Here is a 17,223-nt window from a genome sequence, read left to right on the forward strand (position 1 = left end):
TATTTACTTTATAACAGTAAATAAATATCGGTTCTGCATATCGGTTATCGGGCACATAAACATGCAAATAATTGGTATCGGTATCGGTTATAAAATGTTAATATCGGTCGATCACTAGTTGTAATTCGTCCTTTTTGTTGGCTAGTGATCTGGCGTTGGTGAGAAATACACTAGGAAGCGGTGGTTTGAACAATTACGAGTAGACAAACAAACAAAAACACTAACGAAAAGCACCGAACATATATATATTAGTGCTGGGCAACAATTAAACATTTTAATTGCGATTAATCGCATGGTTTTCTGTGTTCTAGAGCCGATAACAATCCATGGAGAGCCCAGTGTCCTGGCTATCTCCTCCGGTATGTTGTGTAACTCCATAAATTCGCTTGTAACTTCTTGATTACATCGAAAACCAATGTTTAAGGTATCTAATCGACTGTAACTGTGATTTGCCTGACTGATTTGAACAATTACGAGTAGACAAACAAACAAAAACACTAACGAAAAGCACCGAACATATACAGTGGGTACGGAAAGTATTCAGACCCCCTTAAATTTTTCACTCTTTGTTATATTGCAGCCATTTGCTAAAATCATTTAAGTTAATTTTTTTTCCTCATTAATGTACACACAGCACCCCATATTGACAGAAAAACACAGAATTGTTGACATCTTTGCAGATTTATTAAAAAAGAAAAACTGAAAAATGCTCAGTATTTAGTAGAAGCACCCATTTGATCTAATACAGCCATGAGTCTTTTTGGGAAAGATGCAACAAGTTTTTCACACATGGATTTGGGGATCCTCTGCCATTCCTCCTTGCAAATCCTCTCCAGTTCTGTCAGGTTGGACGGTAAACGTTGGTGGACAGCCATTTTTAGGTCTCTCCAGAGATGCTCAATTGGGTTTAAGTCAGGGATCTGGCTGGGCCATTCAAGAACAGTAACAGAGTTGTTGTGAAGCCACTCCTTCGTTATTTTAACTGTGTGCTTAGGGTCATTGTCTTGTTGGAAGGTAAACCTTAGTTCCAGTCTGAGGTCCTGAGCACTCTGGAGAAGGTTTTCGCCCAGGATATCCCTGTACTTGGCCGCATTCATCTTTCCCTCGATTGCAACCAGTCGTCCTGTCCCTGCAGCTGAAAAACACCCCCACAGCATGATGCTGCCACCACCATGCTTCACTGTTGGGACTGTATTGGACAGGTGCCTGGTTTTCTCCACACATACCGCTTAGAATTAAGGCCAAAAAGTTCTATCTTGGTCTCATCAGACCAGAGAATCTTATTTCTCACCATCTTGGAGTCCTTCAGGTGTTTTTTTAGCAAACTCCATGCGGGCTTTCATGTGTCTTGAACTGAGGAGAGGCTTCCGTCGGGCCACTCTGCCATAAAGCCCCGACTGGTGGAGGGCTGCAGTGATGGTTGACTTTCTACAACTTTCTCCCATCTCCCGACTGCATCTCTGGAGCTCAGCCACAGTGATCTTTGGGTTCTTCTTTACCTCTCTCACCAAGGCTCTTCTCCCCCGATAGCTCAGTTTGGCCGGACGGCCAGCTCTAGGAAGGGTTCTGGTCATCCCAAACGTCTTCCATTTAAGGATTATGGAGGCCACCGTGCTCTTAGGAACCTTAAGTGCAGCAGAAATTTTTTTGTAACCTTGGCCAGATCTGTGCCTTGCCACAATTCTGTCTCTGAGCTCTTCAGGCAATTCCTTTGACCTCATGATTCTCATTTGCTCTGACATGCACTGTGAGCTGTAAGGTCTTATATAGACAGGTGTGTGGCTTTCCTAATCAAGTCCAATCAGTATAATCAAACACAGCTGGACTCAAACGAAGGTGTAGAACCATCTCAAGGATGATCAGAACAAATGGACAGCACCTGAGTTAAATATATGAGTGTCACAGCAAAGGGTCTGAATACTTAAGACCATGTGATATTTCAGTTTTTCTTTTTGAATAAATCTGCAAAAATGTCAACAAATCTGTGTTTTTCTGTCAATATGGGGTGCTGTGTGTACATTAATGAGGAAAAAAAATTAACTTAAATGATTTTAACAAATGGCTGCAATATAACAAAGAGTGAAAAATTTAAGGGGGTCTGAATACTTTCCGTACCCACTGTATACAACGTACTTGTAAACAAACAAACGGAAATTTTTTACATTTATTTTATAATGCATATAATGTTAATTTTATACACACACATACATAGATATATAATGCATGTATAAAATTAACTAAGCTAACTAATATATATATATATATATATATATATACAGTGGGTACGGAAAGTATTCAGACCCCCTTAAATTTTTCACTCTTTGTTGTATTGCAGCCATTTGCTAAAATCATTTGTTAATTTTTTTTCCTCATTAATGTACACATAGCACCCCATATTGACAGAAAAACACAGATTTGTTGACATTTTTGCAGATTTATTAAAAAAGAAAAACTGAAATATCACATGGTCCTAAGTATTCAGACCCTTTGCTGTGACACTCATATATTTAACTCAGGTGCTGTCCATTTCTTCTGATCATCCTTGAGATGGTTCTACACCTTCATTTGAGTCCAGCTGTGTTTGATTATACTGATTGGACTTGATTAGGAAAGCCACACACCTGTCTATATAAGACCTTACAGCTCACAGTGCATGTCAGAGCAAATGAGAATCATGAGGTCAAAGGAATTGCCTGAAGAGCTCAGAGACAGAATTGTGGCAAGGCACAGATCTGGCCAAGGTTACAGAAAAATTTCTGCTGCACTTAAGGTTCCTAAGAGCACAGTGGCCTCCATAATCCTTAAATGGAAGACGTTTGGGATGACCAGAACCCTTCCTAGAGCTGGCCGTCTGGCCAAACTGAGCTATCGGGGGAGAAGAGCCTTGGTGAGAGAGGTAAAGAAGAACCCAAAGATCACTGTGGCTGAGCTCCAGAGATGCAGTCGGGAGATGGGAGAAAGTTGTAGAAAGTCAACCATCACTGCAGCCCTCCACCAGTCGGGGCTTTATGGCAGAGTGGCCCGACGGAAGCCTCTCCTCAGTGCAAGACACATGAAAGCCGGCATGGAGTTTGCTAAAAAAACACCTGAAGGACTCCAAGATGGTGAGAAATAAGATTCTCTGGTCTGATGAGACCAAGATAGAACTTTTTGGCCTTAATTCTAAGTGGTATGTGTGGAGAAAACCAGGCACTGCTCATCACCTGTCCCAACAGTGAAGCATGGTGGTGGCAGCATCATGCTGTGGGGGTGTTTTTCAGCTGCAGGGACAGGACGACTGGTTGCAATCGAGGGAAAGATGAATGCGGCCAAGTACAGGGATATCCTGGACTAAAACCTTCTCCAGAGTGCTCAGGACCTCAGACTGGAACTAAGGTTTACCTTCCAACAAGACAATGACCCTAAGCACACAGCTAAAATAACGAAGGAGTGGCTTCACAACAACTCTGTGACTGTTCTTGAATGGCTCAGCCAGAGCCCTGACTTAAACCCAGTTGAGCATCTCTGGAGAGACCTAAAAATGGCTGTCCACCAACGTTTACCGTCCAACCTGACAGAACTGGAGAGGATCTGCAAGGAGGAATGGCAGAGGATCCCCAAATCCATGTGTGAAAAACTTGTTGCATCTTTCCCAATAAGACTCATGGCTGTATTAGATCAAAAGGGTGCTTCTACTAAATACTGCGCAAAGGGTCTGAATACTTAGGACCATGTTATATTTCAGTTTTTCTTTTTTAATAAATCTGCAAAGATGTCAACAATTCTGTGTTTTTCTGTCAATATGGGGTGCTGTGTGTACATTAATGAGGAAAAAAAATTAACTTAAATGATTTTAGCAAATGGCTGCAATATAACAAAGAGTGAAAAATTTAAGGGGGTCTGAATACTTTCCGTACCCACTGTATATATTAGTGCTGGGCAACAATTAAACATTTTAATTGCGATTAAGCGCATGATTTTTCTGCAATTAATCGCATTATGCACAAAATTCAATAATGAATTCAAAATGTATTGTGCACTTTTTTCATTTAAAAGTACTGCTATATGAACAAGTGCAATAACATTTGGTTTGCAAACACTTTAAACAAATAAGGTGCTTTTTTTACAGCAGTATTCATTTTACATAGTAGCAGTTAAAATATTTCTTGTAAATCTCAACTTATGTAATCAAATTAAATATAAAACCAAAGCTATTTGCCACTGCCAGGGCATTAACGTTTTTATAGAAAATATTTTATAGTTTGTTATAGAAAAACAAGTTATGCTCAGAGTCTAGAGCCTCCATCATAAAATTATAACTGGCACCTTGAGACCTGCACTATCGCGGGACCTAACGCAACAGAGTGCGGTGCGGGACAACACTTGATGGGCGAGTGCAGGTGCGGGCAGGTAGAGACTCGTGTGTGCGGGATGCGGGAGAATAAGTACTCACACTAGGCAATCTTAATCGTGCCCGAGCGTGTTTGACCTACAAAGCCCGGTTCGTTTGACTAGTGTGATCGCTCCGGTTCGTTTAGCTGGCCCTGGCTCGGTTGGAAGAGGTGGGCCAGAGCGCGGTTCAGTTGGGCTCGGGCGCGGTACGCATGTAGTGTCGGAGCGCTGAACTTCTGATATGTGCAGCATGATTTACGATAACTTCACTATAACTTAACAAAACGGCACTCCACTGTGCTGAGCGAGAGCGCTTCTCTGCTGTCTTCACGTAGCCTACTATCGGAAACTTCCTATTTCCCACTTATGAAGTCGTGATTAGGAGCACGTTGCATTCTTATCTGTTAAAAATAACAGTGAACAGTGGTTTGTGAATGTTGATGCTTAGCCGAAATAATTTTAATGTGAGTGCTGCTGCAGTCTTAGGCCCTCCCCAAATGCTCTCATTGGTTGAATTTTATTATGCTTAAAATTATTTTATATTTAGTTTTTATTTTATACTAATTTGTTTAACAATATTTCAAATAAGACCATTTATATTTAATAAATATATATTTTATGGATTTTCTAGCCTTTTCATCAGTTTCATCTGTGAATGTGAATCAGTACATTCTTGGTTAGTGGGTTTTTTTTATTTTATTTTCACATCATTTTTTGTATTTTTTTTTTTTTAGTACAATTTTTTATATTTTTTTCCTTCATAGTTGAGCAAAGATATTTATACTTGGCATGACAATGATTTCACTGCCTCTGAATTTTTTTAAATTATTTATCATTTTGAATTAAAATATATTTAAACAATATTTTAATGTAATTTTTAAAATGAAATGCATATTTTTTTATAAATCTAGAATTGTGTATTAAATATTGTCTATTGTTTTAAAATTTGCTTTTTATAAATTGTTTTAATTTTATATGTAGTATTGTATGTAATTATACATATTATAATTATATGTAAATTATACATATAAATAAAATATAAATGTAATATTTAAAATACGTAATATTTTTTAAATAAAATATGAAATACATGTAATTTTTAAATGTATCATATTGTAAAAATATAATACATGTATATTTTATTTTTATGTGTAATTTAGTTAGTATTTAATATTTTATATTATTTTTTAAATATATATATTTTTAATTCAATTTATATTTTCTGAATAATGTAGCAGTAATATTTTGTATTATTTTATAATATATATTAATTTTATTTATTTTTTTAAATCACTTAAAAAATTGCAGTAATAGCTGGAAATTACATTGTGAAATTATATTATATTATAGAAGTATTATAATTTTACAGAAACTCCATAAATTCATAACACTTCTGCTGGATCATGATGACATAAGGTATTTCTGGAAAATAAGTCATGCTGGGTTAAAATTGCATTGTTGACAGAAAAAAAAAAAAAACTCCGATAAATCACATTGCTGTATAATCACGTTTTATTATTACATTCAGAAATAATGTAAAATACCAGTAAATAAAATGAAACCTTTACAAGCATTATAAACGTTTTAGTTTTAAAAAATGCGACTTACTCTGGAAAATACAGTACAGTACATTTTTGTCAGTTTTTTTTCTACCCATTCTTTCTGATGCGATTACAAGTAATTCTATCACTACTAAATCTCATCTATATTAGCCAATCATTTTACCTGACGTCTTTGACAAGCTGAACTAACAAGCAATATCATAGAAAACCAAGTGTTTAAGTATGTAAGACAAAATATATATTTTTTTTCTTTTCTGCCCTTTTCATCAGTTTTATCTATGGTTGTTAGTCGTGAATTTAGTTGATCACTTTTGTTGTATTTTTAGTATCTGCAATTTATACATTTATATTTATATATTCATAAATAACTGACGTTTTCCAGATTAAATGTTTGCATCAAACTGTTTAAGAACAATTCTTGTCCATATTTTCCTTATTTGCTAAATATAGTTTTTGAATTTAGTTTTTTATTTTACTAAAACATTTTAAAACTGGTCAGATGCCCCACAGATATTTCTGTGAACACTTTTGAGTGATGACCGAAATATTTCATTGAATCACTTTGAACAAATTCACTGAAACTGGCAGTTTATAGGAACTGACTCACAGAAATTAATCAAATTTCTGAGCCTGAAACTAGTCCAACAGTACAGTCTTGAAAAAAAACGTCAAATAAAAATACTTCAAATATAATGCTGGTTAATTTTATATTGTCAATAAAATATTCAATATATTGTAAATATTCAGTATACATGTTCACTCGGCACTGAGTTTGGTGTGTGTTTCTCTACAGGATGGCCTCCCGCTCCACTGTAACTTCATTCCCTTGGATATCAGACTGCAGAATTGGGAGGAACTGCCAGCAGAATTCAATCACAGCGAGAACAGGAGTCAGGTGTGTGTGTGTGTGTGAGAGAGAGAGTGATATTCAAGTACTGTTTCATCAGATTTCTTGAAACGCATCTCTGTCTCTGTGTGTGTGTGTGTGTGTGTGTGTGTGTGTCTCTGTCTCTGTGTCTGTGTCTGTGTCTGTGTGTCTGTCAGGTTGTGCGATTCGTGCGCGAGTGGATCTCTCTGACTGCGATGAGGCAGAGGATGGTGAGGAAGAGTGGAAGAGTGTTTCACAGCCCTATCCTGCTGCTAGAGGAGCTCAGTCAATCCCAGCGCCGGCACAGCAGCACCTCCAGGCAAGAAACACACACACACACACACACCATTAAAGCTGGAGAGCTCTGGGATGTGTGGGCGGATCTGAATCTCATTGGCTCAGATGTGGGTGTCAATCAAATTAAGTGTGGTTTTGTTTGTTTTTGTTTTCCCTCCACACTCAAAATGCTGTCATTGGACCTTTATTTTATTTTAATTATACATTATTTAGTTTAACGTTTAATTAGATATACATCATATGTTATATTATAATTTAGTTTATAGTTTTTTACATTTTTGTATTTTTAATCTATTTCTGAAATATATACACTACTGTTCAAAAGTTTGGGGTTTGTATACATTTTTTATATTTTTGAAAGAAGTCTTATGTTTACCAAGGTTACACTTATTTGATCAAAAAACTGTAAAGTTGTAAAATATTAATGCTATTTAAAATAACTGTTTTATATTTGAATGTTTGAAAATTAAATTTATTCCTGTGATGCAAAGCTGAATTTTCAGCTTCATTACTTCAGTTTTCAGTGTCACATGATCCTTCAGAAATCATTCTAATATGCTGATAATAATATTTTTGTAGAAACCATTATACATTTTTTTCAGGGTTCTTTGATAATTAGAAAGTTCAAAAAAACAGCATTTATTTGAAATAAAAAATCTTATGTAAAATTGTCACTTAATTTAATGCATCCTTGCTGAAGAAAAATGTGAATTTCTTTCAAAATAAATTTCACTGACCTAAACTATTGAAAAGTAGTGTATATTTATGTATTTTTTAAATGTTATATTATTTAAAATTAATCAATTTTTAATTGTTTTTTTTTTATATTTCTTGTATTTTTTAAACACATATTCTTATATTTTAGTATTTTAACCATTAAAAAAATAAAATATAAAAAAGTTTTTTTTTCAACCAGTTCTTCGGTCTTATTCATGTGGGTTTTAATTAATTAATTAATTTATTTATTTATTTGGTCTATTTCTGCAATTTCTTTTAGTTTATTTCTGCAAAAGTTTCACCTGAGGCTATGAATAATGTGAGATTATTGGTGAGGTAGTTTTTAATTTTGTAAGTATTATTCAAGGATTTTCCGACGCATTACAAGCATCAGTTTGCTGTTCTGTTTCACAAACATCAGCTGTGTGTGTGTGTTTTCTGGTAGCAGATACCGTACTGCCCTCTTCATGCCACCATGATGTTCCCTTTCTGGCACTCAGAGTTCCTCACAGTCTCTCTCTGTCCGTCTCTGTCAGGTATCTCTCCAGACAGGATGTAGCTCAGACCTCCATCACTGTGGCCCAGAAAGAGGGCGGAGCTCTCCGCATCATCAAAAAGGACAACATCGGTCCGAAAAGACAATCCTCATCCGAACCTACTGACCCCAGCAACAGGTCTGACCACCCATAACCCTTAATAATAATAACTGTTATTAAAGTTATTATACAAATTTAGTTATTAATAATATTAATTGTTGTCATATTGCAAAAATCTAGATAAGGCACAACAATAATAAATAGTTACAAAAGACCGCTTGTTTTTGTGATAGCTTATGCAAAAATTATCTGTCATTTTATTTTTGCTTTTTGTAACAACTCAATTTGCATAACGATAAAAATGTTAGTAATGTGTACCACTTGCTTATTTTTAACAATAGAAAGTGACAAATTACGATGTTTTTTATTTGTTGTTTTCTTTCTGCTTATTGAAACTAATTAGACGACATCCACCATCAAGAACATCTTAGCAACTGCATAGTAAAAACTACTCCTAACACCCTAACAACCACATAGCAACACCCACTTATCAACTAGTATTTTAAATGTTAAATCCTACAGAAGACGACCATCAAAAACATCATAGCAACTGCATAGCAATTCAGTAAAAACACTCATAGCACCCTGGCAACCACATATCAACACCTGCTTAACTAGTGAGTATTTCAAATGTTAAATCCTTCAGAAGATGACCATCAAAAACATCATAGCAACACAGTAAAATATTCATAAAACCCTAGCAACCACTCAAAACACCCTAGCAAGCACATAGCATCATGGTTATCAACTCGTATTTCAAACATTAAATCCTTCAGATGATCATCATCAAGAACAACCATCAAGAACATCATAGCAACTGCATAGCAATGCAGTAAAAACACTCATAACATCCTACCAACTACTTATAGCACCCTAGCAACCACTCATAGCACACTAACAACCACCCACTTAGCTACTAGTGTTTCAAACGTTAAATCCTTTAGAAGACACTAGTCAAGAACCATCAAAAACGTCACAGCAACTGCATAGCAACACAGTAAAAACACTCATAACACCCTAGCAACCACATAGCATCACCTGGTTATCAACTAGTCAGTATTTCAAATGTTAAATCCTACAGAAGACGACCATCAAGAACAACCATCAAAAACATCATAGCAACTGCATAGCAACACATTAAAAACACTCATAACACCCTAGCAACCACATAGCAACACCCACTTGTCAACTAGTGAGCATTTCAAATGTTAAATCCTACAGAAGACAACCATCAAGAACAATCATCAAAAACATTAGAGCAACTGCATAGCAACACATTAAAAACACTCATAACACCCTAGCAACCACATAGCATCACCTGGTTTTCAACTAGTCAGTATTTTAAATGTTAAATCCTACAGAAGATGACCATCAAGAACAACCATCAAAAACATCATAGCAACTGCATAGCAACACATTAAAAATATATATATATATATATATATATTGCACAGCGAGTGACAATTTACTTTGAAAGTGCATTTCGGCATGTAATTATGTGTGTAGCAGCGAACGGTTAACCTTGTAAAGCTGCGATATGAGTGTGTGTGTGTGGAGTGTGTTCAAGAATGCTTAGTGCAGAGGATAAGGGCTTAATCCACACACACGCGAGTGCTGCAGTGTCGCCATGGAAACCGCGGGAGGAAAAAATTGCGATGTACTGAGCGCTGTCTGGGGCTGGATATTTTTAGGCGATGGAGAGGAAGAAACCGGGGGAAGAGAGAGAGAGATAGAAACTGATGGAGGACTAGAGAGAAAGTCATTCCTGGTGAAGTTTAGACTAGTTAGTGTGATCAAGACTAGTCTCGTACATACATACGTGTTAACACTGATCATTAAAATTGGTTAGCGAAAGAATATGCCTTGTTGGAGCCGCAGTGTAATGGTTAGCACACTGGTGATTTGATTTATTTATTTTTTTCTTTCTTTTTTTTTTTTTTACAGCAGGTTATTTCATACCAAAGTAAATTCAAGTTCAAAAAGCACTTTATTATTTATAGTTTTCAACATATACTCATAACACCCTAGCAACCACATAGCAACACCCACTTATCAACTAGTGAGCATTTCAAACACTAACTCCTTCAATAGACTGGGTTTTGGGGAAGTGGCCACACGTGTGATCTCAGTGAGGGAATAGCGCGGCAATGGCTGATGAAGTCATCAACACACTCGCGCACATGGGCCCTGTCAGCCACGCCGTGGCTTTTTGATCATATGTGACAGCTGTTTCCTCTTGTACTTTGTGGCTACGTGAGAAAGTCATCAGACTTTGTTGTCGCGCGATGAGATCTCAAAACGCGACGGCTGCTGCCCCAGGTGTAGCTAATCCACAAATGGAAATGAATATATATGTTTAAGAACTGTTTTTTATGTATCGTTTGAAATTTTTTTTCTTTTGAAACAAAAAATACATTTGGATAATAATATATAATAGTAATAATATATATTTTTTATTATTGCCACATTTTTGCAGGATTTATTGCAAATATAAATAGTTTTATGCATTTTTAATGCATTTTTGTATAGTTTTATTTATGTTTTTGGAACAGAAAATACATTTGTATAATAATAATAATAATAATATCTTGGCACATTTTTGCAGGTTTTTTTTTTGTTGTTTTTGCATTTTTGTGTTTGATTTATGCTTTTTGGAATTATACATTATGTATATTACTACTACTAATAATAATAATAACTTAACTAATTAATATTTTGTATTATTAATATTATTATTGCCACAATTATGCAAGTTTTTTTTCCAAATAAAAATAGTTGTATGCATTTTTTCCCCCCCTTTTTTATGCTTTTTGGAACACAATACAATATGTATATTACTAATACCAATAATAACTTAACTAATTAATATTTTATACTAATAATAGTACTAATAATAACTTAACTAATTAATATTTAATACATTTTTAATATTGTTATTATTGTTCGGGCTTTTGGATCTGGCTTTTTCTGTAGCCGGTCCTCGACTATGAACAGCATACCTCTGGACATTAGATCTGCGCCTTCCCTTCCTGTTTTTAAATATTGTTTTTATGTGCCATATTTATGCAGTTTTTTTACAATATAATTAGTCACAATATTGTTTTGTATTAAAATATTTTATATAACGTATGATAACTTGTACAAAAATTTACACATATGCAAATGTTATACTTATAATAGTAATAGTAGTAATAATAGTAATAATGTGCCATATTTATGCTTTTTTGGAATATAGTCACAAATTACATAGTTTCTGAAAACTGTTGATTTGAAAATTAAATTATTTTATTATTCTTAAATAATGCATAATTATTATTTGTGGATTTTTTTGCAAATTAAATAATTCTAAAAGTGCAAATCTATTGGTAAAACAATTTCAAATTTCTCATAAAGGGATTAGACAATTAGACAACATTCATATTCAGAAGAATGTATATATGTATGTATGTGTATATATATATATATATATATATATAGCAACCAACCAAGAACACCCTAGAAACCACCTAGCAACACTGTGACAACCATCAAGAAAACCTTATAAACGTATAGCAGCAAGTGTTTTTTACAGACCAGAACCATTTATATATTTCTTCAGAAAATGTGCAAATCTTCTTGCTAATGTGTGTTTGTGTCTGCAGAGAAGCAGAGAGCTCGGTGTGTGTTCAGACAAACACTACAGCCGGTTACCTGCAGGCCGTGGACTCGGCTGGGACCCCCCTGTGTCTGTCCTGCCAGAAGCCCAGCGGGGAGCACCACGGCTGGGCAGGAGGCTTCTGCAGCCCTGCCTGTATGGAGGACTTCCAGCTGCGCTCCAATCAGGGCTACATGCGTGCCCGCGTGCTGGAGACGGAGCAGGGTGTGTGTCAGCACTGCGGACTCAATGCCCACCAGCTGTACGTGCAGGTCCGGGACGCCCCGCGCACACACCGCAAGGAGATGCTGGACAACACCTGGCTGGCACAACTCCCTCTCAAACAGGTTGGGCTCATTTCTAGGAGCCTCATCTGCATATTTGGCCATATTTCTTTCTTTCCATCCATCCATCCATTACATGCTAAAGTTGCTCAAACTCTTCAATGTGCATATTCTTTTTTTTTTTAACTGAAATGCAATGCGCAAGACAGTTTCAGTATTTTACCTTAATTAAAGCAGTCACAGCACTCTCCCAGCTATTAGATGTCAAGACTAGGATAAATATAACAAAAATAAATACATTTTTTATTATCCCCTTTTGTGGATTGTATAATAAAAAAAAAAATAGCAGACCGCCATTGTTATTTATTACTTTTAGTATTTTTAAGTTGAAATGCCTTCTAAAAAATGTAATGCTTGCATAAATATGCCACAAAAAATATTATCATTAACAATATTTGTGGCATGTTATTATTTGTCAATGTTAAAAATAGTGGCCACTATTGTTGTTAACAACAAGAAATATTCATTAATAATAATAATAAATATGCTACAAATAATATTTTTACTAATTTAAAAAACTAAGATGCCACAAAATAATAATATTATAATTTTAACAACAACAACAAAAGCATTTCAGTTAAAAATGTAATGCTTACCTAAATATGCCTCACAATATTAATAAAATAATATTGTTTTGTTGTTGTTATTATTAAAAAGTATTATTATTATTATTATTATCATCATTTGTAATAATAATTATAAAAGCATTTAAGCTGAAATGTCTTAAATGTAATGCTTGCCTAAATATGCTTCAAAAATTATTTGTATTATTTATTGTTATTGTTCTTAATAATGTTATTTTATTATAAATAGCTATTGTTATTGTTAACGACAAATAGTAATAAATGCCACACATATTATTAGCATATTTCTTTTAACCAACATAAATGTCACAAAATAATATTATCATTCAAATATCATCAAATATTTTAATAATGATAGTAAATATAATATTTGTAGGAAATGTTCATTACTTAATTATTCATTATTAATAATAATAATAATAATAATAGGTATTATCATTAGCAGCAGCATCATCTACTCTTCATAGATCTTTTTCTTATTTTTTCTTTCTTTAGAATCTTCTTTAAAAAGTCATCTCTGAGTTTCATCCATGTCCACAGAAGCAGTCGATTGCCCTCCTCGTAGCTCCTGCTCAAAAACTTCCTCTGGTAGATTCTGCGAGACGTGTACGTAGCACCGGGACTAATTTCGTCTGGGAAGTTGGCCAGAGTTTGGGGAAAAGCGCGCATTAGTCACTTCCAAAAGCACATTAGTCGGAATTATCCCCAAACATTCGCGAGTAACTCGGCAGATGCTGCATTTTATTGAAAAAATATTGCTTACAGTGAAAGATAAATAAAGATGGCCTGTTTAGCTTGCAGAAGCAATAAGAGCTTCGCGGCCTTGGGCGTCTGCTCTCTGACTCTCTCTATAGAGTTATCATCAGTGCCGTTCACACTCACACACACACACACACAGCCGTCCTTTCCTCCCTGGAGCATCCAGCGTTAACACAACGCCTAGTCTGTCAGATTGCCATTGATTTTTCCCACAGTGCATTGCTACGAGGTGCAGGTTTGATTTTTCTTCGGCTTTTCTGTTAAAGCCCCGAGTGGCAGCGGCCTGATCGATAACGCGCTTTAAGCTCCAAGTGCCCTCGACGCACAAACAAGCCTGCTGTCGTACACACAAAGCATTATTACGGAGAAACCTTCGTGCGCGTTCGTCGTTTCCTAGCATTAGCATGTGTTTTGGCGCGTACACGTTGACTTATCGATGCCCGAGGTCCAGTAAGGAAGCGTCCTGCTCTCATAGTGCAAGGTTATCGTCCGTGTCGCGACCCTTGAGATTCAGGATAATTATCGTCCGGCTCTGCTGAGGGGCAAGGAGAGGATTGATTAGGTTTTCTCCAGAGAGCGCCGCACGCTGAAATGCCAGCGCTTGGGCTTGGGCCTCGCGTTCCCAGCGTTGATCGTCCACTCGTGATTTCCACTCCAGCTTTAATCCTACTGAACACCTGGAGTCCTTCGCCGCGGCGGTCTACTGGAATAAAGGGAATTATAGAGTTTCCCGACGGGCTATTCTGAGCGCTTTCATGTAGCGGTTCAATAAAACAACAGGAATAAAAAGGATCTACACACAGCAACAACACTGTTAAGACACTCTCAAGACTCTCTGGGTGGTGGAGACTTTCAAGTGCTGTATTCTTTAAAAGATAGACTCATACTTGGATTAATATCAGTATTCATCGATTATCAGTAGTTTTGATCCTTTAATATTGCGTTCAACAGGAAACAACAGAGTCAATTTAAGTTTAACAGTTAGATATATCATATAGCCCAAAACCACATTTAAAAAAACAATTGTTATTATTATTAGTTTTTTTTAATATATATATTATATGTTATTTTTTTATATGATTATTTAAGTTGTGGTGGTTCTTATTAAAATTATAAGTATTATCCTAAAAAGAATAAAAAATATTTTAATTATTAATAAGTATTATTTTTGTTAATAGAACAAAGAACTGTTAATAATTATAACATATTGAGTAATTATTATTAATGATTACAGCACATATATATTTTTTATTAATGGCAATGTTTTTATTAAAGTATATTATTAATTATTATTATTATTATTTCAACAATATTTGTAATAAATTGATGCAAATACACATTTTTGATATCAGTATTTTTATGAAAAATTAACGATATTTTTTATTAAATATTGTTAACTAATAGTGTTGTTTTTGTTTAGTTATTGTTATACAATTGAAGTTTTTGTTCTAAAAATCAGCAAATCAATAAATAAAATGGGTTCTGCATATCGTTTACTGGACACTTAGACATAAAAATAATCTGGATTGTATCGGTCATGAGAGAAATATTTGAAGATCTATTTGATTTGTCTGACATTGTCTGTGTTTGCATGTCGCAGCTGAATGAAATGATTCAGAGTCCCGTTGAAGGACAGTTCTGGCAGGTGGACCACATTAACCCCGTGTACAGAGGAGGAGGACAGTGTTCCCTCGAGAACCTTCAAACCCTTTGTACCGTCTGCCATCGGATGGTACAGCATTTCGTCCACACACATACACAAATGCATATTTGGAATTTAATTCATATTTTTTAATTTATATTTATGTAATTTATTTTAAAATAAAAACATTAAGTTATATATAAAATTTATAAAATATTTATTTATTTATTTATATAAATATTTTAAACATTCATTTTTTTTAAACAATAATAATAATAATAATAATTAATTTGAAATAATGTGAATGGGTGTTTATACTAATTAAATTTTACGAATATAAATATATACATGTAAATGCATGTAAATATTTTTTTAATATATACAGAATGTGTGTGTATTTATATATACATAACAAATATAAACATTACACACATATATTATGTAAACAAAAACTTATTTTGGATGCTATTAATCGCGATTAATCACTTGACAGCACTACTATATAGTTTTATATTTATTACTGTTTACAATATTTTATTTTAATTATTTGAAACATTTTAAGCGCACTATAAATATTTTATAAATATGGTTTTATTTATATAAATATAATACAATAATAATAATAATAATAAAGTATGTTGTTTTATTTTATTGTTATTAATGATTACAACATTTATTAAATGGATGTTTTTATTGTTTTAATTAAAATATTAGTTATTGTTATTAATTGTTTTATTTCATATTAACTGATTTATTTTTATTTATTTATTTATTATTATTATTTAATTTTGTTTAATATAGCGTTTAAAATAAAGTCAGAATTTAAATACCATTATTTAATTTACATTTATATTCAGCATTTGATTTGAATATGCAACACATTTGTAGTATTTCGTGGTGAATCTGTGGTGGGTTTGTTTTGCAGAGGACCGCACAGCAAGCCAAAGACAGAAGTCAGATGAAACGAGGCCAAGCTGCCTCCAAACTGGCCTCTGACATCACACGATTCTTCGTCAAGAAATGAGCCGTTCCGTCTGCAACTATTAAAAACACATATTCAGAGCTGTTGCCTTGGAAATGACCCGCCTGCCAGAGGCGTTATTTACCAGCATCTGCAGTGTTTGAGGATTGTAATTTAGCCGATTGGGTAGCTGTTTTTAATCACTGCTCTCAGCAAGAGACAAAATAACTTTTATATTCGATGTGTTCAACCATAAATTAAATAGTCACTAAATAAACATGTTCCATTCACATTCAGTCGTCATGTTCTGCATTTAAACAAAAAGAGTTGGTCTTATTCTGCGTGTAAAACTAACTCTTTGGATGGTGAACTATGTGTTGCAGGTTTAGCGCAAGTGCCGCAGGACGTGTTGGCGTGAGATGTTTCCAGAGTCTGCTGGGTTTTTTTGGGTCAGTGCAGAGATAGGAGGCTGTATGGAGCAGCAGTCAGGCAGGACAGGATGTTCACTTTCACCAGTGTCTATAGAGCGTGATAAAGCTTATCTCTCCTACACGAGAGACACCGAGAGGCAGATTGGCACGAGATGCAGGGTAGGTTATTCTTATACTGCTGAATACACGTACAAGACACGGGGATGTTCGTTGCATGCACATTTGAGACAGCTTCACGTTTGATTTGTTTCGTGGGGTCGTTTTATACTATCTTGATAGTGTATCGAATTTGATCAAATTCAACTGGAGAAAAACATTACCCAATTAAATGAGTGAAATAAAAGCTCTCTCTTTTCCATGCTTACGTACATAAAATAATAACGATATTAATCATAAAAATAATAAATATTTAAATGTAATGTGTGTGTGTGTGTGTGTGAGAGAGAGTATGTGTATG

The 17,223-nt window shown here is 34.6% G+C and overlaps 1 protein-coding gene across 1 annotated transcript in view; it reads left to right on the top strand.

Moving 5' to 3' along the window:
* Positions 1 to 16,620, top strand: part of zranb3 (zinc finger, RAN-binding domain containing 3) — a 54,311-nt gene extending 37,691 nt beyond the window's left edge. Inside the window, exons 13-18 of the mRNA XM_016551442.1 lie at positions 6,727 to 6,828; positions 6,978 to 7,120; positions 8,352 to 8,489; positions 12,053 to 12,392; positions 15,333 to 15,464; positions 16,300 to 16,620. Coding sequence (XP_016406928.1) covers positions 6,727 to 6,828; positions 6,978 to 7,120; positions 8,352 to 8,489; positions 12,053 to 12,392; positions 15,333 to 15,464; positions 16,300 to 16,398 — 954 coding nt within the window. The 3' untranslated portion in view covers positions 16,399 to 16,620. The remainder of the gene's footprint in view (positions 1 to 6,726; positions 6,829 to 6,977; positions 7,121 to 8,351; positions 8,490 to 12,052; positions 12,393 to 15,332; positions 15,465 to 16,299) is intronic.
* Positions 16,621 to 17,223: the final 603 nt, after the last annotated feature.

Source organism: Sinocyclocheilus rhinocerous, unplaced genomic scaffold (assembly GCF_001515625.1).
Source record: "Sinocyclocheilus rhinocerous isolate Xijiao unplaced genomic scaffold, SAMN03320098_v1.1 scaffold945, whole genome shotgun sequence".
Taxonomy (NCBI): Eukaryota; Metazoa; Chordata; class Actinopteri; order Cypriniformes; family Cyprinidae; genus Sinocyclocheilus; species Sinocyclocheilus rhinocerous.